The 25903-nt window shown below is 38.7% G+C and overlaps 2 protein-coding genes across 4 annotated transcripts in view; one reads left to right on the forward strand and one right to left on the reverse strand.

Annotated features, from left to right (window-relative positions):
- mrps11.L (mitochondrial ribosomal protein S11 L homeolog) overlaps positions 1 to 20402 on the reverse strand; it is a 36165-nt gene extending 15763 nt beyond the window's left edge. Inside the window, exons 1-7 of one of the 3 annotated variants that reach the window (XM_018251167.2) lie at positions 20262 to 20402; positions 20032 to 20151; positions 18363 to 18482; positions 17682 to 17780; positions 14089 to 14218; positions 9875 to 9940; positions 6882 to 7684 (exon numbers count right to left, since the gene is read on the reverse strand). In XM_018251167.2, the coding sequence (XP_018106656.1) occupies positions 7577 to 7684; positions 9875 to 9940; positions 14089 to 14218; positions 17682 to 17780; positions 18363 to 18482; positions 20032 to 20096 (588 nt within the window). In that variant the 5' untranslated portion in view covers positions 20097 to 20151; positions 20262 to 20402 and the 3' untranslated portion in view covers positions 6882 to 7576. 3 annotated transcript variants of the gene reach the window in all.
- Positions 20392 to 23852, forward strand: mrpl46.L (mitochondrial ribosomal protein L46 L homeolog). The gene is made up of 4 exons (XM_018253221.2): positions 20392 to 20610; positions 22022 to 22214; positions 22473 to 22646; positions 23563 to 23852. Exons 1-4 carry the CDS (start codon positions 20392 to 20394, stop codon positions 23811 to 23813), a joined length of 837 nt encoding a protein of 278 aa, XP_018108710.1. The 3' UTR covers positions 23814 to 23852.
- The last annotated feature ends 2051 nt before the right edge of the window (positions 23853 to 25903 follow it).

The raw sequence follows: 25903 nt of genomic DNA on the forward strand, positions 1-25903 counted from the left end.
AATAATAAAATGCTGCAGAGCAGCCGCAAATATATATTTTTTACACAGCTGTTACATTATGGGATGTTCTTTCCCCCACGGTTGTTAATTATCCAATACTTGTCGAATCCCCTTCACTGCTGAGGTTTTTTGTTCATTCGAGGAAGCCTCGATCACCTGCCTTTGCTGTTAAACACAATGCTGGGTGACCTTTACCAAGGACCTTCATCTACAATCACAATATAACAGCACTTAGAGGTAAAATATCAAGGCAAAAAAAAAAAAAAAAACACAATTCCAACCCAAAGGTTAGTAATCCTGAGCTTCTTTATTTGCTCCTTACAGGCAGCTGCTCTCCAGCGTTTGTCATTAGGGAGAATTGGTTTTTAATGAAAAGATCCAAAAATGACTCAAATGAGCTGCTAATAATGCTAACTGGAAAGCTATCCCAAGGTCTAAAAGTACTTGATGAACAAATAAGACATACGTGTGCAGCAGTATATGTACAGAACTTCTTGACGTGCTGCATGATCAGTGAATCATGTGTGTAGTTCGGGCAGATTTGATGCTACATTTACTAACAGCTGAACTGGCGAGCAATCATACTGCAAGCAAACGCAGAGTCAAACACATTCACATTCAAGGTTAGATCTTGTTCTCTAGCTGCAGCTCTTCCCAGAGAAATAAATGTACAATACAGCTGCGGGACCCATTATCTGGAAACTCGTTATTCAAAAAGCTCCAAATTACTGGGAAGGCCGTCTCCCATAGACTCCATGTTAATCAAATAATTCTAATTTTTAAAAAATGATTTCCTTTTTTTCCGTAATAATAAAACAGTAACTTGTACTTGATCCCAACTAAAGGTGGCCACGGACTAACAATTACGAGTTTTCTTGGAAAAGATCTGAGATCCAAGAAAGATCATTCATTTCAATACACACGTCTAGAGCTGAATCGTCAGATATACAGGTAGAAACAATGGAATTCTACCTCTATCTGACGATTCAGCACTAACAATGGCCAATGTTCAGATGCCTTTAAAGGCGCCCAATCAAATTTTTCCATCCAGCTCAATCGACAAGCCGACCGATATTCAAGTCTTGTACCGATATCCAAGTCTTGTACTGATATCCAAGTCTTGTACCGATATCCAAGTCTTCTGCCGATAACCAAGTCTTCTGCCGATATCCAAGTCTTCTGCCGATATCGGTCGGCTCTTTCCCACCATACTCGCACCGAATATCGTACGAAAATTCACTTTGTACGATATTATCTGTGCATCTGTGGCCACCTTAAGATATAATTAATCCTCATTGGAAGCAAAACCAGCCTATTGGGTTTAATTAATGTTTACATGCTTTTTCAGTAGACTTAAGCAAGGTACGAAGATCCAAATTACGGCAAGATCACTTATCCGGAAAACCCCAGGTCCTGAGCATTCTGGATAACAGATCCCACACTTGTACTATTAAATCACAAACCATTCGCTTGAAGAGCAACTAAACTAAAGCAAAGGGCTATGTATAATATAAGAGAAGGTGGTATGCATTCATCTGTTCCCTTCGATGCACTGCAATTATTATTATTATTTATTATTATTAACATGTATTTATATAGCGCCAACATATTGCGTAGCACTGTAAAGTAAATGTGATTATACAACATGCGCCCAGACTGTGCACCCGTCTACACTATGAGGTCTCACAAACACCCACACTCAGGGAATGGCTTGTTGCGTTTTTCTATTTTCTACTAGGGGAACAAAAACAAGGTGGGTCTCCTTAAATATAATTCCAATGTCATTTATACCTATAGTAAGCAAGTTGTCATGACTGTTGTAAGTTCAAGGCACTTAAAAGCTCTGCTTATAACATATTTCCTACACTAAATAGGCTATTTACTAATTTTCAGAAATACAAATATTTTTTTCTTGTAAAACATTCTTCTTGCCTGAAATCTTGTGGGATTCCCCGGCCTATTGGCTCATACACTGATAAATGTCCTTTTATTTTACTTCTGTATTTGAAGAGATGCAAAAAGGCCTTGAGCCCTATTGTCAGTCAACATTGTAACTCAAAAGTCTAGTATAATATATCTTTATACATCTGCATTTCAATCCGCAGCCACAATGAAATGAGTCAGGCTGACAAGTCCCGTGCTTGTGTGTCAATACAAGCCTTTTGGCTCCAAACTCTTTATAGGATTTGACAGCAATGCCAGTATCTATAATCGTTTCACAGTGTATTTCCTGCTTATAAATAGCTCCATTTGGTGAAACCAACCCCCCCAGATATTTTCCATTTTCATTAAGGATGCACCAAATCCAGGATTCCATTCGGGATTCTGCCTTTTTCAGCACCATTCAGACTCGACAGAATTCAAGTGGCTGGTCAAATCCAAACTGCAACACCTTATTAATACCAACACGTTCTTATGGGTATTCATAGGAATGGGTCAGTGTGCCTTTAATATCAAAAACATCCATTTAAATTAGGGACATTTACACCACTCGCTTCATCCATAAAGCCACCAGCATTGTAGCTGATCCAACACACCCCTCACACTCACTGTTCACACTCCTGCCATCTGGAAAAAGGTACCGAAGCATTAGGGCCCTCACTACCAGACTGTGTAACAGTCTCTTCCCCCAAGCCATAAGGCTCCTGAATACTTAAGGACCGGACAGATCTCTCACACACTCCATCTGACCTTATTACTGTACAAGAGAGAGTACTTTATTCACTATATAATTTATATTTTAAATTTTATACCGTATATACTCGAGTATAAGCCGACCCGAGTATAAGCCGAGGTACCTAATTTTACCAACGAAAATTGGGAAAACTTATTGACTCGAGTATAAGCCTAGACACAACTACAGCCCTGTCTCCCAGCAGCGCACATTCCGCCAAAGCGACCCCCCCAGCGATCAACCGGACTTCTTTGCAAAGTTGACGGTGACAGAGAATTGCCAAATGGATTACTGTGTGCATTGTCCCACTGTCCCACTACCATGTGCAGAGGGTGCTGTGTGATACTTCCATCACTGTTAATCTTTTGTATAACCAACAGAGGGTGCTGTGTGATATTGCCATCACTGTTAATCCTTCATATAACCAACAGAGGGCGCTGTGTGATATTACAGTCTCTCCCCAAGTGAACTGTTGGTATAGGAATGATTAAAAGTGACTGCAATCTCAGCTACTGCCTGCTGACCTGAGTATAACCCGAGGTAGACTTTTTCAGCACATTTTGGATGCTGAAAAACTCGGTTTATACTCAAGTATATACAGTATCTGAAATTTAAGATGTAAGAATATTATGTATATCTGTATAATAACCACTATGTATTGGCATAAATCTGTATTGTAACTGTACCATTTATTTACATATCTGTATAATAATTGCACTAGTTATTTACATAATTGCTTTAAAGGATACAATTGCTACTTGTCAAAAAGCTTTTAGACCCTTATTTATTAACTTTAGATTTCTTTCTGGAAAGTAATAGCTATTTTACATTGTTTCATAATATTGCCCAAAAACGGGATATTGCACAATGGTGCTCATTTTTTCTCTAGCTTTTCACTTTGGAACTGCACATAATCAGTTTACAAAAGCAAATAATTACCGCTATTATAACGGGGAAATCGGACAGGCAGTTTGTACCTTGGAAATTTCAGATTTTGAAGTGTTCAATTGTTCAATGAAGTGTTCAATTCAAAACGTTTTGAAGTGTTCAATTACTTCAATTTCTTCTTTAAGAAATGCTCAGTTGACAAATCACAAGACCTTAGGCAACACTTGCTGTATTAACCTCTGGCAACCACATAATGGCTCTAGTATATAAGGAAAAACTTTCTGTCTGTCCTTCTTGTTCTCCATTGTTTTCCCTTAAACTATGGCAGTGTACAAAACATCTGGTGTGCCACTACCTTTCAAGCTGGGCATTGACGCAAAGATCCGATTCGATTTTCGGACCGTGTGTTGAGAGTCCCAACATTTTTCATCCAGCGGAGATCGGTTGTTTGGATGATCGCCCAGATTAAAAGATTTCTGTCAGCTGCCGATATCTCTGCATGTATTGCCAATCGTACGATTTTCAGAGGGAGACTGTCACCAGCTTTGGTCATACATAACTTTCGTACGATTGCTGTCAGGGGCAGAACATCGGCTGATCTGTTCTTTTGTACTTTATTTCATCTGAATGGTTAGTGGCAGGTCTGGAGATGGGGAAGTCCTATTGTTCGAGGATTCGAAGAATCAGACCTTTGCGTCTATGGATAGCTTAAGGTTCATGACATTTAACATTTTGTGCAGCTATGGTTCTCCCAGGGAGACCTGTGGCTTTGGAGAGCTTTAGGTCCGATCTGGCGGCACGGTCGAAACATTGGTGTCAAGTCGGATGCAATAAAGATAAGATTAGGAATGTTGGATGTAGTTGCAGCGTGCATCCGACACGACTGTCGAATGCAGACGCTGCATGCAGCATCTGCATCCGACAGTCGTGCTGCGTTGGATGCACGCTGCGACTTCATCCAAAATGTCGGCGTCGGACCTAAATCGCCCATGTAGTTCTACCCTAATACATTGCCAGCACATCTCCTGTTCACATAAATGAAAATAACTGCTGGAAGATGAGGAACTATGGAAATACACCATTTCTAGGTTAGAATGCCTTATTGTTAAAGGACTGCCATCATCAAAATAAGAGTTTATTTATGGTTGAAAAAAGTTGTTAAGAAATGTACGATTTACCTGCAAGTACACCTAACAATTCCAAGAGCTTTTTGACTCTGTGACCGAGTTAGAAATTGCTTGGGTAACAATTGGCCTGTCTGCCTTTACTCTGTAAGATTTACAATAGAGTTTGTGTCACCTGTATAAAAGCAAGAATCAAATTGGTTGCTATGGATTACTGCTCCTAGGCAAACTTCATGCCTTTTTATTACATACATTCTAAATTTGTTAGACTTTCACACTCTGGACTAAAGACTACATTTTAGTTAAAACGGAATATTTATACAGTGAATTGTATCTTTTAATAGACTTAGTAAAATTCAGTTTTAACTAAAATCTATTCTTCAGTCCGAGTGAGAAGGTCTAACAGATATTGTCTTTAAATTGACAACCTCAAACTACTAGTTTGAGGCTGACGAATCCATGATTCGTGCGGACAAAAGATTTGGCAAAAATGATAGATACGGGGGATTGACACCCAGGTCTTAAAGGAAAACTATACCCCCCAAATGAATACTTGAGCAACAGATATCAAATTAAGTGGCATATTTTAGAATCTTATTAAACTGAAATATATATTTAAGTAAATCTTGCCCTCTTGCCTTAAACCACCATTTCATGATGGTCTGTGTGCTGCCTCAGAGATCACCTGACCAGAAATACTACAACTCTAACTGTAACAGGAAGAAGTGTGGAAGCAAAAGACACAACTCTGTCTGTTAATTGGCTCATGTGACCTAACATGTTTGGTTTGTTTGTGTGCACAGAGAATCATACGATCCCAGGGGGGCGGCCCTTATTTTTTAAAATGGCAATTTTCTATTCATGATTACCCAATGGCACATACTATTAAAAAAAAGTATATTATTATGAAAATGGTTTATTTACATGAAGCAGGATTTTACACGAGCTGTTTTATGCAATATCTTTTTATAGAGACCCACATCATTTGAGGGGTACAGTTTTCCTTTAATAGGAGTCAGTGATTGCCACATTGGATAATAGAATATCTGATTGTGGCTCAACTATAATATTGGGTCTGCGGTAAATGTACACACAGACTTCTATTTATAAACAGTTAGGGGCCTATTTATTAAACCCTGAATTGTTCAGGTGGAGTTTTTAAAGGGGAAAACGACTTTTTAGAGGAAAAAAAAAATACTCCAAAGCTGCTAAAAATTCAAAAATACTCCCATCTAAAAGCTGTTGTGGTCATGTAGAAGCCATTGGCAGATGTCCCTGAAGATGTTTCTTGACATCGTGATCCGCCCTGGTTTTCGTTAACCCGGTAAAATTAGAGCTTCTGCGGTAACAATTTCATAAAGTCGAGTTTTTGGAGTGTCAATCATATGATTCAAATTGGTACTCGAATTTTGACGCAACTTTTTTTCACTCTGTTCGACTTTGTTTTAATAAAAAAAATTAGATAAACTTGAGTTTTAGTAAATAACCCCCTTAAGGTGGCCATAGATGCAAATATCCTTTCGTATGAATCGAGGATTTGTACGATTTTCGGACTGTGTGTGGAGAGTCCCGACATTTTTCGTCCGGCATTAGGGATGCACCAAATCCAGGATTCGGTTCGGGATTCCGTCTTTTTCAGCAGGAATCGGATTCGGCCAAATCCTTCTGCCCAGCCGAACCGAATCCTAATTTGCATATGCAAATTAGGGGCGGGAGGGAAATCACAACTTTTTGTCACAAAACAAGGAAGTAAAAATGTTTTCCCCTTCCCACCCCTAATTTGCATATGCAAATTAGGATTTGGTTCGGTATTAGGCCAAATCTTTTCGCAAAGGATTCGGGGTTCAGCCGAATCCAAAATAGCGGATTCGGTGCATCCCTAATTTACACATAAAGGTGAAGTTCTGTTGAACTACATGAAACAGAATGGCAGTGATAAGGTTTATTCCAAAGCAAGTGGAAACCAGTAATATTTGAAATATTCAAATAACTATAGGAAAACTGCCTCTAATATAATCCAGTATTCTATTAAGGTTGGGGAGAAGCGGGTCATGATATGTTGATATTTGAAAAAGCCTACTTGCTGTATTTTAATCAGCAACAAATCTCTCCCACATAAAGGAATGTTGGAGTATTTTGAGATTTTGCATCAAAAATTAAACCAAAGACTTTTAGGGGGTTATTTATGAAAGGTCAAATCAGCGAGTTGTGAAACCCGAGATCTTCATTTGATCTACCAGCAACTGTAAATTTATCAATATGAAAAAACACTAAAATGTAACTTTTACAATTTACAAAACCTTTGCAAGAAAGAAAAACAGAGGTGCAATAAAATGTTTTGCAAATTGGTAAACTGACAGAATGTGCAAAGAAAAAAAAAAACAAAAAACAACATATTTACAATGGTTTCTCTGTAGTACATTTTGCCAGGAATAACCTATTGTTTGTTAAAGCAATTTTACTGTACAGTGATTTTTATTACCTGTAATTTTTGAAGAGAATAAAAATTCACATTAATTTTCAAGGACATTGATGAAAAGGAGAAACGTGCGAGGCGTGAACTACACAAAAGGTGAGCTCAAACATTTTCTGACATTTTCATTTTATTAGAGGGAAAAAAAAAAAATTGTCTTGGCAAAAATGTTCCAGGCACTTTTTTTTCCCCAGTGCACCAGTTAACCCTTCCAACCCCAATCTCCAGCCTCAGCAGGTTGACGTAGCCTTTACGGCGGGCTAAGGTGCCGGAATGGAAGTTCCCGACGGGAGTCCGGGCAGCTTAAGTGGCTCGCTGCGTCCTATCCAAGTGCAGAATATCTGTTCCTCTAACCTTGGTATAAATGCTACAAGTTATACATATGGAGGAAACTTCTAGTCCTCTCCCTGGTTCTCGTCACATTCTGCGGGCTTTGCGTGGGCGACAGCCGTTGTGTGGAATTGGGGTGTCATCAGTTATTGAAATCACTTCCAGTCCTCCCATTGTCAAACCTTTTATGGCAGACTAAAAGGCGTTAAAATGTTTTAATATACATTGTTTTCTTGCTTTTTTTTTTTTTTTTTTAAATATTGCATTAGAAGACCTTCATCATGCACATTTCCTTCAACTTGGTGCAGTACATTTTCATGCCGCATTATTTTTTTTGCTTGGCACATAATTTCCCATTGACATTTCTTTTCAAAATGCTTTGAAGGAACATACCTGTAGTCATGATATACCCATTAAAGAATGCAATTTAGAGATATGGGCTTCACTCCCAGTTTGTATATTGAAAACGATGTGAAAACTTAGAGGGCAACAGTATAAATGCCATTTATGTACCCTGATACAGTGACAATGGAGGCACTAAATGGAAAGATTTTTTTCTTTTCCTCATATTTATTTAACAGAGAATTTGTTTTGTTTCATGCAATCGACATGGAATCTATCAAGCATGTCTGTATATTAGAGACAAGGTTCAGGGCACAATGAGAGAATCCCTGTTTTGTGATAATTTAATAGAATATTGAATGAATGGAATTCATATATTACCGACATGCCAAGCAGGAAGGCCTGGCACATTTGTGCATGCTACAATGCCATATACAAAGATCTTAGGCTGGATTATTGTGCGTAGTGTTAATGCATCTCTTGTTGCTATTACTTACTTAGGCCTAGGGCGTAATGTAGTCCTGTACTTTACACATGACATTAACTCATACTGCTTTCTTTGTGCTCATAGCATTGTGCGCAATTGGTTGGTGCAGTACACAAGAACTCCCATGTTACAGATGCAGGTTTTGTGCCAGTGTTAAAACTCAGCAGCTCCCAAAGGCACAGGCAAAACTAGGAGGGGAGTTTCAACATATACAGCTGGGTAGTGATAGGTTAATTTATTCGCCAGGCACAATTTCGCATCGAATTTCCTCGTTTTGCCACGGGCAAATAAATTCCCGAAATTACTGCGAAAATTCTAGGCGCCCATTGACTTTAATGGGCGTCAGAATTGTCGCCAACGTTGGAAGTGTCGCTGGCGTCAAAAATATTTTTGTCAAAATTTGCGTTTCGCGAACTTTCCCATGAAATTCGTGAAACGGTGCAAAATTTGCAAAACGGGAATTTTGACACCGATGTCAAAATATTTTTGACGCCAGCAACAATTCCAACGTGGGCGACAATTCTGATGCCCATTAAAGTCAATGGGCGCCTAGAATTTTTGCCAGCGAATTTTCGCTGTAATTTCGCAAATTTATTTGCCGGGGGCGAAACGAGGAAATTTGCCGCAAATTCATGCCTGGTGAATAAATTCGCCCATCACTACAGCTGGGATGACTTTCTGGGTGAAAATCTCTGCATGATGGGAAAAAAAAACATGAATGATTGGGCCAACTGTGGCCCATTATATTTAGAAGTAAACAAGCAAAGGTCTGCCTTATTATGCATGTCATATTTCTTTACCATACCATAATAGAAGCTAATAATGAGCAAATTTGTCCCGTTTCACTTTGCAATGAAATGGGTGAAAAATTCACCTTTAAATAAACTATTAGTATATTATAGAATGGCCAACTCTAAGCAGTCGTTCAATTGGTTCATTATTTATTTTTTATAATTTTTATGATTTGCTTTCTTCTGCTGACTCTTTCCAGTTTTCAAATAGGGGTCACTGACCCCCATCTAAAAAATCAAATGCTCTGTAAGGCTATAAATGTATTGTTATTGCTACTTTTTACTGCTCATCTTCCTCTCCTATTCATATTCCAGTCTTAATGCATGGTTGCTAGGGTAATTTAGACCCTAGCAGCCAGATTGCTGAAACTGCCAACTGGAGAGCGGTTAAATAAAAAGCTCAATAACTTAAAAACCATGAATAATAAAAAAGGAAAACCAATTGCAAATAGTCTCAGAATATCGTTCTCCACATCATTCTAAAAGGTAATTTAAATGTGAACAACCCCTTTAAATTCTCAGCCAGGTGAGAGTACTTTGAATAAAGGAAGTCTGGGGCCTGAAATTTGTCTTGAATGCAAATGCATGGGGGATTATTATAAAAGGGTATGAATAGGACACACACATATTCACTTTACGAGTTTATACCCATGTACAAGAGCCTTTAGCTGTACTCACTAAACCCTTTTACAATTTGCACACAACAGAAATAAGGCAGAATATAAGATGAGAACAAAAAATGCATTGAAGACAAAAGGAACTTACCAGTCTCCCAGGTCCCAGTCCTTTCACAACAACACGCACATGGGAAACACCTTTACCAATAGCTTTCTGGAAAGAAATAATTGGCCACATGTTATACTAATAAGCAAACCAGCAACAAGGGTTTTTTTGTTGTCGTTGTTGTTACATCAGATGCCCAATGCCCTGCACTTCATTGTGTAAACTTTCAAATATTACAACATATTGCACGCGGTCTGATGGAAATAAACACATAGCAACAAATAAGCAGAAAAGAAAAAGAAATGAGATGCAAGACAATTTGACTGGCAATTTGTCCAGGAGTGTGGAGGAAACACCCATCCTGAGCTGCCCTGCAATAAACAATTATACAACAAATACAGAGTGGCAAGCAGAGAGAAAATTGCCAAGAGAAAATCGTGGCTTATGAATTAAACCGCAGGGGCATCAGCTTGAATAAATGGAACAGCCAGCGCCTAATCTATAAGCAGAAAATGCTTTTTAAACTCCTAATGACCCACAACCTGAGAGAGAGGCATTCTTGTGGAAAGGTTTAACTTCTTCCTCTCTGGGGCCCCGGCAAAATCATTTGTTTTGCAACCTGGGCCGAAGCCTTTCTATTGAAGCAGCTCTTCCTTATAATCTGTACATGTGACTGGTGTCATTATATGTCGTATGTGTTCCCTTCTGCACCCATTGCCTTGCCTTAAAAAAAAAAAAAAAAATGTAAATGATATTTTCTCCTAATCCTATTATATAAGATAGGGGAGTAGCTCACCTCAAACAGCCAGAAAGGAGCACATCGGAGATGTCTATGATCAGCCCCAGTGAATAGACTAGAATTACACGCAGACTGGAGAAGTTTCCAGCGAAGTCTGCATTTGTGCACTGTGTCTACATACTTAAAGGAAAACTATACCCCCAAAATACTTAATTATATTTATCCAATTAAGTGGCATATTAAAGAATCTTACCAAACTATTTATTTATTTAAGTAAAAACTGCCCTTTTACATCTCTTATCTTGAGCCACCATATTGTGATGGTCTGTGTGCTGCCTCAGAGATCACCTGACCATAAATAACGCAGCTCTAACTGTAACACGAAGAAGTGTGGAAGCAAAAGACACAACTCTGTCTGTTAATTGGTTCATGTGACCTAGCACCTATAGTTTATTTGGTATGTTTGTGTGCACTGTGAATCGTACGATCCCAGGGGGCGGCCCTTGTTTTTTTTAAAATGGCAATTTTCTATTTATAATTAACCAATGGCACATACTACTAAAAAAAGTCTATTATTATGAAAATGGTTTATTTACATGAAGCAGGGCTTTACATAGGAGCTGTTCCATGCAATATCATTTTATAGAGACCTACATTGTTTGGGGTATAGTTTTCGTTTAAAGGGGTAGTCTTATAATTAGCTTTTAAGGATCCGATGTATCAAATGTCAGTAAATTTTACCAAACAGCATGAATAATTACTACTCAGTTAATCATTACTGACACTTTTACAATTAATTTCCTGTACTGGAATGAAAAGAATAGTCTGAATCTTTAACCCATGCAAACAATTGGTATATTGGGCAGCAGGAACTTGCCAAGAGATGCGGAGCACTACCACTACACAGGGCAGAATGGCAGTCAGAATGAACACATTCATATTTCCGACAGTCAGGAAAGTTCTGATAAATAGTAAAGCAATAGTAAGATAGAATCCTTCTCGATACCCAACTATGATCTCTAAGTCTGCCCTTGAGCATATTGCAGAAAGGGATATACTGAAACCATATGCAATTGATCTTTTTCTATTGCCTCTCTCTGTATGGCTTCAGTGATCTGATGACCTGCAATCCAATTCAGTTTGAGGATTGATTTTTTGCGTTACTGTAAAAAAAAAAAAATGTATCTTTCAGTCTGCCATTTAAACCTCTGCCTAATTGCTAACCAGATAATTTACATTCCAGGCCAAAAAATGGAATATATATTTATTTTCTACATCACACTGCAAGACAATTAAAAGGTGAATTAACCCTTAGTCCTACAAGTATATATGTTACCCTTTAAAAAAAGGGCTACCTTAGTGATGGCAGTTGTGGATTAAACACCCCTGAGTATGAGTATGGCCAGTTCAACTATTTCAATATCCTTCTGGCTACTATAAGCTTTTTACTCTCCACCATTAAAACTTGACTTGCCTTTTGCTGCATGTGACTCACTAAATTGACTAAAAGAAACACCCTTTTGGTTGGTGTACACACTGTGAGAAAGAAGACTGCGTTGATTACCAATCACTGTTAATCCTCTAATTCAAAAAGATCACCAGTAAGGGCCTTCAGAGCCAGAAGGGCAAAGGACGGAAGCACAGGAGCAATTTAGGAATCATTTATGAAGGCAAACTCAAGTGTAGAATTAGAGGCTTAGCCTCCCCAAAGGCCAATTACTAAACATTCATATATAATTCAATTTAAATCTTTCTATTGGTAGCCTCCCTAAACATGTATTATCGCAATAGGTGGATTTCCCCAATAAAAGATGAAGACTCTTGTTTACTATCGCATTAGCGTCCAACCAACTCTGGTGATGGCACTGTGTATATACTAAACACTAGGGAATAAATGGGCCCCTTTCGAACTTCTCTGCATCTGCTCGAGGCCAATCAGTGCACAAATGTCCTGTAACCACTCAGGGAGAAGGACGGATATAAGCTCTTCAGTGAGTAATTCATGTATGTTTAGATGGTGCTAGATAATTATTAATCTAAAAGATAAAATAAAATGTATTCTAGTTTTCCCTTAAGTAATTGTAAACAATTAAAAACACTATTTATAGAGACAGCCTAAGCTTTAAACATGTTTTTTTTACAAAAAAAAAACCAGACTAGACTGGATAGGTGCTGCCACCTAGTGGAAAAATCTGCCACTGTTTTATTAACACAAAGCACTCATCCAGGAATACACAAACTGTCTAAATTTGATACATTAGATGAATTTATTGATGAATGTCATCCCACTGAGCATGCCCTCTGAGCTTTATCACAACTAATACATTGATTGCTGACACTTCTTAGATAAACAAAAACTGGAAAAAAAATAATTGAACTAAAATGAGCATTTTGAAGGCAAACTACCCATTTAACTATGTAACCAAAATATTAAGGCATATTTATAAAAGTATGCTTCATTTAAGAACTGATTACTGGTTACTGATTACTGGTTACTGAACTCATAATTTTGGGGATTCTTTTGCCATTAAAAAAAAAAAAACAAACAAAAAAAACCCACACATACATTTGTAATGAATTCTATCCATGAATATATACATAAATGTGAGTAGGAAAATGGCGTTAATTCATATAAACCCTTTATTGTACACTACTTCACTTCAGATGTTTACTTGGCATAACATATATTACAATCCCTAATAAACAGCACCCTAAACAAAAATGTGCACCACCAACGAACAATCTCGCCAAGTTAAAGTACAATGGACGTATATGCAGCATAAACTACATTACACTACACAAGCCTGGGAAATATTCATTAAATAAAATAGAGTTGTTATATTGCCCTACACATGTGCCCACTGTATAGTTTCGTGCCATATGTTATTAAATGTAGGGGGGAAGGAGGGTACCCCAAAAAATTTTTTTTTCACCGTGAAAAATGTAAGACGCCAGTGTTTTTTGGGACTTAGAAAAAATTTAAACTATTTTTGAAGATCCTCCTGTCTACTCTATTGCACTTCGCCTGGTCTGAGCTGGCGAAGTCAAGTCTGGCGCAAGAGGTAAAATTCAGTAAAATGTGCATGTTAGCGAATTAGCGTAGTTACGTCCCTTCGCCAGAGCGCAACTTTGCCTGGCGTTAGGGTGCGAAGTAGCGCTAGAGTAGGTCCACTTTGCTAGCGAATTTACACCAGCGCCCCTTAGTAAATCGGCGAAGTGCCAAAATGATGTCACGCGGGTGAATTTTCACTAGCGTTAAGCCACTTCGCCCTTTAGTAAATTTCCCCCACTGAAACTTGTGTATTATAATAAATAAAGAACCCCCTGTTGCAAAATACGAGGCTATTAGAAGTTACCTCGGAGTTCTATGACCTGTATAAAACTACTCAAAGTTGAATTATTTTTACAGTACATACATACACAAGTCTGTAACATAAGCATTGGTAATATAAGAATTGACTTCAGCACTGGGGTGTAAATGCAAGTTTGGGCATAGAATGGCAGTAACCAGACTTACAGCTGCAGCTGAAATGCCAGCTGTCTGAGCAGCCACTGAAGTGCTCTTCTTGGCATTTTTGAAGCCCTCTGTACCACAGGACGTGCGCACCAACGACTGGTTCTCGTAACTTGTAACCTGGATATGAGTACTGGAGATAAGAGAACAAACAGAGGACTGAATAAAAGTTATACGGTTACAAAGTCTTACTGCTCTAATGTGTTTTAGTATTTTTTCAACTAGTCCCTGTCTAGAGGGCCAGCATCTTCTCACAAACAAAACCATTCAATGTGTTTTTTACCCTTTTACTTTGAAGTAGCTTTTCCATTTGTATTTCACACATTCAAATTGTAAAAGGTACGAGACCTGTTATCCGGAAACCAGTTATCCAGAAAGCTCTGAATTACAGGCCATCTCCCATAGACTCAATTTAAACCAAATAATACATTTTGTTTTAAATAATTCCCTTTTTCTCTGTAATAAAACAGGACCCTGTACTTGAACTAAGATATAATTAATCCTTATTGGAAGCATCTTTCTGTAATTTGGATCTTCATACCTTAAAGGAAAACTAAACCCCGCATACAATGTGGGTCTCTATAAAAAGATATTGCATAAAACAGCTCATATGTAAGACTCTGCTTCATGTAAATAAACCATTTTCATAATAATATACTTTTTTAGTAGTATGTGCCATTGGGTAATCATAAATAGAAAATTGCCATTTTATAAGGGCCGCCCCCTGGGATTGTACGATTCATTGTGCACACAAACAAACCATACATGTTAGGTCATGTTAGGTCTGTTGCTCAAGTATTCATTTTGGTGGTATAGTTTTCCTTTAAGTCTAATGTAAACATTAAGAGGCACAATTATCAAAGGTCGAATTTTAAATTCATGTGAGTTTTTAAAAACTCCCATAAATTCAAATTCTACCAATTGGAATTTATTAAAAAAAAAAAAAAAATCAAATTTTCCAAATACATTTTTTTTACACTCTGTCGAATGTAATCGACCACAAAACTCGAAACGAATTTGATTTGAATTTAAAAAACTTGTTTCGAGAATGTCAGGAAGGCTGAAAGATTGATCCCTGGATGTCTCCCATTGACTTAAACAGCAATTCGTCAGTTTTAAGGTGGCAAAAAGGTCCAATTCCAGTTCTTAAAGGGCCAGAGTATGATAAATCTCAGAAATCGAATTGGAACTTTTTAAAAAAACTCTAATTGAATTTGAATAATTCCCTAGTCGAATATGACAGTTTTGACCATAAAAAACTCCAAAATTCAAATTTTCAATTCGACCGTTAATAAATCTGCCCCTAAATAAAACCAATAAGGATTAAGGATATCTTAGTTTGGATCAAGAACAATGTACTGTTTTATTATTACAGAGAAAAAGGAATTTTTAAAAATAGATAAAATGGAGTCTATTGGAGACGGCCATTCTGTACTTGCATGTTACTGAGCCCTGTCTGTTTAGTAACAAGTATTCAGATGGCATATAAGTTATTTTTCTTTAACAGATCACGTGCCTATTTTGTTTAGAAGACTGGCCAGATGATAAGTTCCCATTATTTTGTTGCCCTTTTATCATGAAGTTCTGCACAAGAGTTAAAATGACACAACACAACATTTTGCGAGAAGACAGATTCATTACAGCCGTTTGCATTTGCAGCCGTATTGATTGGCCTTCATTAGGCTCCTTTCACTTAACTGCAGCTCAATGGCTGGCACAGAACGACAAGTTCTCAGCAGGAGGCTGATAACGGATGCAAAACTGTGTGGATAAAATAAACTTTTTTTTTTTTCCAGAGGGGAAACCATAACATTCATTAGGCCAAATGGAAAAAGTGACAAATGGAAGCATTAGAATTTCATATAGCATAAGTGGCATTATTCTCGCTTCTTGGTGTAGAGATTCTGCATTACACAATGACATTACACAGGGTTTGTTGTATTTCCTTCGAATGCAATTGAATAAGTTCTAAGATTTCAGATATAATCTTTCATATGTATTATGGATCTGCACTTTACATTCCAGGTTGTACCAAATGTAAAGAGGCTTATACAGCAATAGCAAAATAATCAATATAAATACAATTTTTTTAGCAAGCCATACTACAGTTGCCACTTGTGTATTAAATTGGCAGTATCTGCCTACAGTATAGCAAATACGTGCAAAATTAATTTACAGGAATCAAAAAGTTCTTTATATTTATGTATTTTAAAGCACAAACTGATCATTGCTTTGTTTTTTACCTTCACTCACCCTCTGGAATTAGAAACATTTCTTAAAGGAGAAAGAAAGGCTAAAATTAAGTAAGCTTTTTCAGCTTACTTACACACACACACACACACACACACCAGTAAACCCTAAAAGTAATGCTGCTCGGAGTCCTCTGTCAAAAGAAACACAGCATTTCTTTCCTTCTATTGTGTACACATGGGCTTCTGTATCAAACTTCCTGTTTTCAGCATAAACATCCACAGCTAGGGCTTGAGCATGCTCAGTTTGCTCCGCTCTCTCTCTTCCCCCTCCCTGCTGTAATCTGAACCCAGAGCTATGAGTGAGCAGGGAGAGACTCAGGCAGGAAGTTATGTCATACCAAGCTAATATGGCAGCTGCTATCCTTAACAAACAGAGAGCTTCTAGAGCTGTTTACTAAGGTATGGTAAAGCATTCTGCAGAATAAATGTAGTGTTATAGCTTGCACTATTGTGGCTAATCTTTTAGCAATAAACTGCTTTGGTAGCTTTCCTTCTCCTTTAAAGGAGAAGGAAAGTCTGTTTGCACTTGGGGGTGCCAAATGTTAGGTGCTCTTATCGGCAGAAAACTGCACCGGCCCGGGATTTTTCTAGAGAGCACCACAGAGAGATCTTCTTCCAGCTTCTTCTTTCTTCAAATTTCCACAGGCAAACGCATGCACAGTAGAACTTGTCCTTTGTCCGTTTAGTTAAAGTTCGGCTTCTCGTTTCTACTTGCGCATGCACAACCGTGCAAAGGAAGAGGAAGCATGAAGAAGATCTCTCTGTGGTGCTTACTTGTAAAACCCTGGGCCGGTGCAGTTTTCGGCTGATAGGCATCGGCCCGGGGGTTCAGGTAAGCCTAACATTTGGCACCCCCAAGTGCAAACAGACTTTCCTTTTCCTTTAAAATACACAAAATAAAATTATATTCACTTGGGCAGGTGTCAATGTGTCAGGCAACCCCTATCAAATATACTCCCTAATCCTGGTACCTTCTATAGTAGGGTTGTACCACCCAATAGTCCTTATGACTGGGGCATTGGAATTTGCTCATATTACTATTTTGCTAATGTGACAGTCCTGAATCAGCAAAACAGACACATGGGAATATAACCCATTTTATAGTGAAGAGAATCACTGGCCCAGGGTCCAAGGCCAGCAATTATATTCACTGGGTGATGCCTAACAATCGCCACCCCTCAATGAATAGGACTTTTCTTGTCCTTTAAAGAGAAAAACAAACTCTGTATAAATTGTCCCCTCTATCTACACAACTGTTGCCTTTGTAGCAGGTTAACAGATAGTTGGAGTGCATAATATATATAATCAATGTCTACATATATCATTACCCAAAGTAATACTCACTTGTTGTAAGTTGCTTTTACATGAGCAATTGGTATTTCTTCAAACTTTTTACTTCCCCATCGTAATTGGCTGCTTTGTCCTGGAAGAGGTGGAACTGGACTGCAAATAATTAGAAAGTGGAATAAGTTTGACAATGTCAGATTGTATTTTTAAAAGCATTCTAAATTAGAGAGAATCAACCCATTACAACATTCCACTGAAAAAGATATTCCAAATATACCAGTAAACTGCAGCTGCTATATAAAGGAGGACAGCACAATATGGGAGACACAAAGTGACACAAGTTGCTCATACTGAAAACTGGTTACATAGGCCAGTGCACCCAATATACACTTCTTGACAACTTTACAGTCACATCTGATTTTAATGTTACTGTTGTTACAGGAACTGAATTTAAATTTAATGGCTTGTTTCTTGTAGGTTGGGCAATTATCTTCCATAACGTCCTAAAAAAACCCATATGACTGTCCCTTAAAGGGAATGTCAACCCAAAAAAATGTTTTGCCTACTAAAAGAAAACATAATTCTAAGCAACTTTGCAATAAACATTCATTACACATTTTCTATGGTTTTTAAGTTAATTTTATATTTATTCCTATTAAAAGCAGGGTTTGTCTGTCCCTCTCTATTAACTGCCATGGTGGCTCAGACTGTTGATACAATGTAAGACAAGGCATTCACCTGAAATCTTTTGAGCTTTGATTCTCTGCTTCTGCTTTCAGGTTGCTAACATTCTCAGTGGCTCCTTGACTCCATGGAACACCAACATGAAGTGCACGGTGCCTTGATATCTGCAAGGCTCTAAAGCAAAAGACAGAAAATGAAATGAGTTTTTAGCAAGTGGCTGAGAGTTTTAAATCGTTTAAGGGCAGATACACATGCTCAGATTCCCTCACGAGGAAACTTTGGGCGACTTCGGAAAAATAAGAGCTCCGAGTGCCATCCCACTGGTGATTTACATTCTACCCGGCCGTGAGGCAGTTCAGGGAGATTAGTTGCCCCGAAGAAGAGGCGATTTATCGTTGGGCGACTAAATCTCCCCGAATCTGAGTGTATGTCTTTACCTTTAATAGTACAAATGTGTTCAAGGAATTGCAAATTGCAGTGGTTTTGCCCAGGAGAGGGAATGATATTGAAACAAAAAGTAGCGGTAAAGGTTAAGGCAAATACACATATGCAACTGTTCTTAGAGTTTCCCAGATGCTGATGGTATTAACCTGGAATCAGGGCCGCCATCAGGGGGGGGGCAGGTGGGAGAGTTGTAGGGGGCCCCGAGGGTAGGGGGGCCCTGCCATGCCACACTTACTTGATTAGCCTGGCCCCCTCATCTTTCTGAGAGCTGCTGACTTCGGGAAGGCAGGGACGTTTAAGGGGCCCTGGCCACCAATTTAGGCCACCAATTTTTTTTTTCTCATGTGGGGTCCTAGCCACCAATATTTTTAATGGGGGGGCCCTGGCCACAAATGTTTTTTTGTGGGGGGCCCTGACCACCAATATCTTTTTATTTTTTATTAACATGTGAGAACCCGAGCCACCAATATTTTTTTTGTTTTTTTACTGTGGGGTGGGGAGGGCGGACCTGTAGGTGGGGCTTGCAGTGGGCGCAGCCCAGGGGGCCCAGGAAATTTTGTCGTATGGGGCCCTGCGATTTCTGATGGTGATCCTGCCTGGAACTATATGCCCTTTAGGAGAACTACCATCAAAATGAGGTGCCTTCGCTTGAAAACAATATATGTGGTTTAGTAAACGAGACTGGTGTTTCAGATGGCATATCTTTGGTACACATGGGCTCTCTACTTTATTCCAGTCAACTGATCATACAAAAGAGTAAATAACTATTCCATTGTCTTTTGTGTTATATTTAGCTGCATTCTTTTGTCACTGAACTGCTACAATGAACCCGTTTCATGGTCACTAACAACCAGGCAGTGATCTCAATGAAACACGGACAGTAGCGCAGCCGGGTCTGAAGGAAAGAATTCCATCTAAAAAACAAATGCCTTGTAAGGCTACAAATGTATTGTTACATTTTATTACTCCTCTTTCTATTCAGGCCTCTCCTAATCATATTCCAGCCTCTTATTCGAATCGGTGCATGGTTGCTACGGGAATTCGGACCCTAGCAACCAAATTGCTCAAATTGCAAACTGCTGAATAAACCAAATTAAATAACTGCAGATATCACTCACTACATCACACTAGAATTAAAACAAAGGTGAACAACCCATTAAAGACTTTGCAAACAAATTCTGATTAGCCATTCAACATCAGAGGGATGAATAGAAGTATAAGTGACACTAATAACACTATAGTTATTGACTTGACCGCAATGTTAAATTAAGCCACTCACCCCGGGGCTTGTTGCCTTCCCACAGAGAGCAGACAATTCCACATTCTCCACGGCGCCTGCTTCATTTCTCCCGGTACTTACTCCAGGCCTATGACAGCAAGGTCACGCCGCATAAACCATCTGAACACGTGGGGGGAGTAAAGGACATTAGTTACCTCGCAAATATGCTGGATATAATTGACAACATTAATGATGTATCCCAATAACTACCAACACTTTAAACAAATTACCAATTTGATATTGCTGAAATAATAAAGAACGATTGATATTCTTTCGTGACCCTTTGTTCAAGCCCACCCCTGCGTGAGATGGTACAGCCCGTCGCACTGTCAGCGTGAAGTGACGCTTTTCCTGGCAGTAATGGCGGCGCCGGTGCGGAGGTTGATCGGGGGCGCATACTCCTATGGATTGCTTACGTTGCGCTGCCCGCATTTTATATTTCCCCGCGGTTTAGTGTCTTCGACTAAAAGTGCGGTGTCGCCATGGCGGTTGCACGGAGCCGTATGCTTGAAAAGGCCGACTGTAGTGTCGCAGCTGAAGAGTCCCCAGCAGCAGGAAGTGGCTGACATGCTTCAGCAGGTAGGGTGACCTAGGAGGCAGACATTCACAGAATTGATCTGCTCGCTCAAGTAAACCTCCACATGTACTGACTTAGCTACTTTATTTCTACATGATTAACATTTAGCGACCTTTAATGATCGCACATAAATAGTGGGCGTGTCCTGCAGTACCTTGTAGAATATGTTGGTGTGTGTGCAGAAGTGTCCATGTTTGCTTTGGGCATCTTTCAATACAGACCTGTTTCACACACTTCTCATGGAACAACTCCATGAAGCATTGCGACTTTATGTTTATCAATTCTCAAGCTCCAAAAATAGTCACTTTCTGATAAAGCTTACTTAAATTTAGCCTTTCCTTCTCCTTTAAAGGGACAATTCATATAAATGCATTTTTCTGTTACGAACATACTTAATTCCACAGATTGTAAGTAAGCCGTCATTGTGAAGTGATTGATTCTGGGAATTTCGAAGTTCCTCTGCTTTTCAGAGACTCTCCACACTGCCAGTATGGAAAACAGAGTAATGCTAAATCTGAGAATCCATCACTTCACTTTAGTCAAGGTGAGGGAGGGGCTGCACCACAACCTAAGCTTAGAAGAGGAATGGGGAAAAGGGGTCAGAGAGAGGCTGTCATTTAAACATAGGCCTATATGGTAAAAAGAAGAAAGTCCACCTGGATGGCGGTGGCACATGCGTGGTAAAAAGTGATGTCACTTCCTGTGCATGTGCTTTTGGGGAATGCGGGTGAGCCCAGTAGCCAAAATTCAGTGCTGGCTATCATGGTTTCAGACCATGGAATCAGGTATGTTTGGTTAAAAAGAAAATACATTTTATATATATTTGTAGAAGTTCAGATAGTGTTTATGCACCTTCTCTACATAAGCACAATTGAATCACCTCATGTCTAAAAGGAGTGTGTATATTCTCTTTAAGTTGACAGCTGGATCTCAAGCTTTGTGGCTTCTATGTATTTTCAATCCCTCCCCCCCAACTTTGAATTTAGCTCTCCTGTAAAGGACTAGTGATACCAGAAAGCAAAAATACTTTACAAATTTAAAAATGATATCTATGTGTCCAGTATCTGCAGATAAATACTAAAGTACTAAAATGTATTGTATTTTGGACTGTTAGTCTTTTATCTTCTGTATAAAATGGATTCTACCTTCATCCCCATATATATTCTGTAGCTTATTTATAATATTTATTACCTACACAGGGTAAAACTACATATTTAAACATTTTGTGCTATTGGTCCTATAATTTTTGCTAATGCTTTATGTATAGGTCAAATTCTAAAAAAATCAAGCAAAGCTGCAATTAAATATATCGATATTTGATTAGTATTAAGCCATAGTATCCCAGATATAATGTTATGATTTGTAATGATCCAGTATTTACAAAATTTCATGATAACTGATACTTTGTTTTAGATGGAGTTGGAGAGCAGCTTGTATGCAGACCATGAGGTCCGACTTATGGAGGATGCAGCACGTCTTCGGAGAAAGCAGTCCGATCACTATGATTCCGATGATGAAGATGATAAAGAAATTGTATTAGCGCAAGATCTTGAGGATATGTGGGAACAAAAAAGCAGACAGTTTAGACTTGCACCACGAATAACAGGTACTTTTCATTGGCTTAGTTGCCAGAACACTTTCCACACTTACTACTGGCATAATTTAAGCATCCTTTCTTATATCTGTTATAACTACAGCTATGTTCCATTTTGATGCTGTAGATGTGTCCGATAACTTCATGGTGCCTAAAGCAACCCAGTATATGCATTTTGCGTAAAAAAAAAGAACAGACAAAGTAGAATTGTGAAGCTATACATGCTATTCATTTTCTTGTGGATATGTATTTTTCTTGAATTATTTGCAGAAGCAGATAAAAAGAATGACAAGTCTACCACAAACAGGAAATTGGAGAATAATCTTGTGCTACTGGTTAAAGAAAAGATTGGCAACGAAGAAATCTGGATGTTCCCACAGATGGAATGGCAGTTTGGGGAGACAATGAGAAACACAGCTGAAAGGGCTTTGTCTTCTCTATCAGGTATTGCTTATTTTTATGTATATGCCCAACGAAATGGCCAGCACCGGACGGCTAGCGGGGGAGTAAATAACAAAATATAAAGTGCATATAGTATAGTATGTTTTAAAATAATCAAATCACCATTTGTGACAGATCAAATGTGTGTCTTAAAAAGTCTGGGTTAAGTTACCCTTTAAACCCTTAAAAGAGGCCAGGGAGGGGCTGTAGTGTGAGGATTTCAATCATGCAATATCCTATTTGCACAAAGCAGACCGCATAAATTCCATCAGCCGAATTTCCTACTCACAAGATTATACTTTTTGAGATGTGCATCAGTTAATTAACTTGCTTCCCACATGGATCCTTAGCAGCAATCTATCAATAGATTAAAACAGAGGTGCATCGCCCATAGCGTAAAAAACCTTTTATTATTTAAAAATCTTAAAAGTAATGCACTTACACTGTGCTTTAAAACTATTACTTCTCAGTCCCAACGTTTAAGCAGTTTTGATGTTCAGTCCATAAGAGATCAGGTAGCCGGCATTCCCTCTCCTTGTGTCTCCACTCACGCTGAATCTGGAAGTGATGTAATCGCCTGACTAGTTTCGCTGTCCAATATCTTCAGCCTTAGGCTCCATGCGACTGATTGCCAGCCAGGAGCATTCACACTTATAGCTTCCCCTGTATAAACATTTGCCAGACATATGAAGGCAGTTTCTGGAAACATAGTTCATTTTAGATGATTACATTTAGAATAATGATTTGCATTTCAAGACTACAAAAATGGCATAACTAATTCCTTAATGTAATCTTCATACAATGACTTGTAGTACCTTTATGCTTCATTGTTTCTAACATATATATACTTTTTACTGCAAATGGGCTATTGCAAATCACTGTAAAATGTGTAATTTTTTTTCCCTGCTCTCATTTACAGATAGTCCTATTCCGGCCCATTTCCTTGGAAATGCTCCATGTGGCTTTTACAAGTACAAATTCCCCAAGCTTTTGAGAGTTGAGGATGTTTTGGGAGCCAAAGTGTTTTTCTTCAAAGCTTTGCTTAAAAGTGGCGACTTTTCCTTCAATAAGAAAAAAGGAGAGTTTGTCTGGGTTTCTAAGGAAGAGCTCAAGGACTATTTAAAACCAACATATCTCTCACAAGTGAACAAATTTGTGATAGAACTGTGACCATTCTGTAACTATAGTTAAATAAATTTTTGAATTCTATTTGCCTCTTTTGAACTTGTAATTTTGTTATAAGGCTTGATTATTGTGTTCAGGGGCACAAGTGCTGATGCGCTATGCATTATAGCTTATTAAGTTTAAACTTGTGTTCTTGCCCATAGTAAGTGCTATTGACAGGTTTAAAGAAGCCTTCTACTTAATGCCTGATTTGAGGGCTTCCATTTACCTCTCTTTCTGCTGCTCCGGGTTTTCATGTTCAACCCAGGTGGCACTGCCAATCTGCTGCCCCTTCAGTATGTAAAGATACCAGGTGCAAGCAGTGCCTCATACATAGTCATGTGCAAGCATTTGTTCTCCATTCTGGGAGTTTGAAGAGCCACACCTAAGGACACCAGGTATGACTTGTGGGTTACAATGTGTATTGTGGGGGGGGGGTAGATATTGGGCATATTGCTGTTTTTTTGTCTTGCACTTTGCCATCCGTAAATGAGCCTTATTGAGACAAAAATGTTTTAAAGGAGAATTCAACAATTTTTCAAGAAAAACCCTACCGGGGTCTTCCCCGAAGATGGCTGTCGTGAACTCCAATGCCTGAATCTGCGCCGAGGGGTAAGTATAAAGTTAGGGGCATTTCCCAGGGGGGGGGGCAACTAGGCTGGGGGGGGGCTATACATGGGGTGGGGGTTACATAGTTACATAGTTGAATTGGGTTGAAAAAAAGACAAAGTCCATCAAGTTCAACCCCTCCAAACGAAAACTCGGCATCCACACACACACACACCCCTCCATACATTCGCATAAATTATATATACCCATATCTATACTAACTATAGAGTTTAGTATCATAATAGCCTTTGATATTCTGTCTGTCCAAAAAATCATTCAAGCTGCTCTTAAAGGCATTAACTGAATCAGCCATCACAACATCACCCGGCAGTGCATTCCACAACCTCACTGTCCTGACTGTGAAGAACCACCTACGTTGCTTCAAATGAAAGTTCTTTTCTTCTAGTCTAAAGGAGTGGCCTCTGGTACAGTGATCCACTTTATGGGTAAAAAGGTCCCCTGCTATTTGTCTATAATGTCCTCTAATGTACTTGTAAAGTGTAATCATGTCCCCTCGCAAGCGCCTTTTTTCCCAGAGAAAACAACCCCAACCTTGAAAGTCTACCCTCATAATTTAAGTCTTCCATCCCTCTAACCAGTTTAGTGGCACGTCTCTGCACTCTCTCCAGCTCATTTATATCCCTCTTAAGGACTGGAGTCCAAAACTGCACTGCATACTCCAGATGAGGCCTTTCCAGGGACCTATAAAGAGGCATAATTATGTTTTCATCCCTTGAGTTAATGCCCTTTTTATGCAAGACAGAACTTTATTTGCTTTAGTAGCCACTGAATGACACTGCCCAGAATTAGACAGCTTGTTATCTACAAAAAACCCCTAGATCCTTCTCATTTAAGGAAACTCCCAACACACTGCTATTTAGTGTATAACTTGTATTTATATTATTTTTGCCAAAGTGCATAACCTTGCATTTATCAACATTGAACCTCATTTTTCCAGTTTGCTGCCCAGTTTCACAACTTAGACAAATCACTCTGCAAAGTGGCAGCATCCTGCATGGAACCTATAGTTCTGCACAATTTAGTGTCATCTGCAAAAATAGAAACAGTACTTTCAATGCCCACCTCCAGGTCATTAATAAACAAGTTGAAAAGCAAGGGACCTAGTACAGAGCCCTGTGGTACTCCACTAACAACACTGGTCCAATTAGAAAATGTTCCATTTACCACCACTCTTTGTAGTCTCTTTTAGCCAGTTCTCTATCCAGGTACAAATACGATGTTCCAGGCCAACATTCCTTAATTTGACCAGTAACCTTTTGTGTGGCACTGTATCAAATGCTTTAGCAAATTCTAAGTAGATCACATCCACTGCCATCCCAGAATCGAGGTCCCTGCTTACCTTCTCATAAAAAGAAATGAAGTTAGTCTGGCAAGATCTATTACGCATAAAACCATGCTGGCACAAACTCATAGTATTATGATTTGCTATGAAGTCCAGTATCTTATCCTTTATTAACCCTTCGAAA

This window comes from Xenopus laevis, chromosome 3L, assembly GCF_017654675.1.
Source record: "Xenopus laevis strain J_2021 chromosome 3L, Xenopus_laevis_v10.1, whole genome shotgun sequence".
In the NCBI taxonomy this organism is placed as follows: domain Eukaryota; kingdom Metazoa; phylum Chordata; class Amphibia; order Anura; family Pipidae; genus Xenopus; species Xenopus laevis.

What these genes read in the sequence shown, in the direction of transcription:
- mrpl46.L (XM_018253221.2), top strand. Translation starts at nt 20,392, where the DNA reads ATGGCGGCGCCGGTGCGGAGGTTGATCGGGGGCGCATACTCCTATGGA. An exon ending in TGGCTGACATGCTTCAGCAG is followed by an intron (nt 20,611 to 22,021) that starts GTAGGGTGACCT and finishes ACTTTGTTTTAG; the next exon opens with ATGGAGTTGGAGAGCAGCTT. An exon ending in ACTTGCACCACGAATAACAG is followed by an intron (nt 22,215 to 22,472) that starts GTACTTTTCATT and finishes AATTATTTGCAG; the next exon opens with AAGCAGATAAAAAGAATGAC.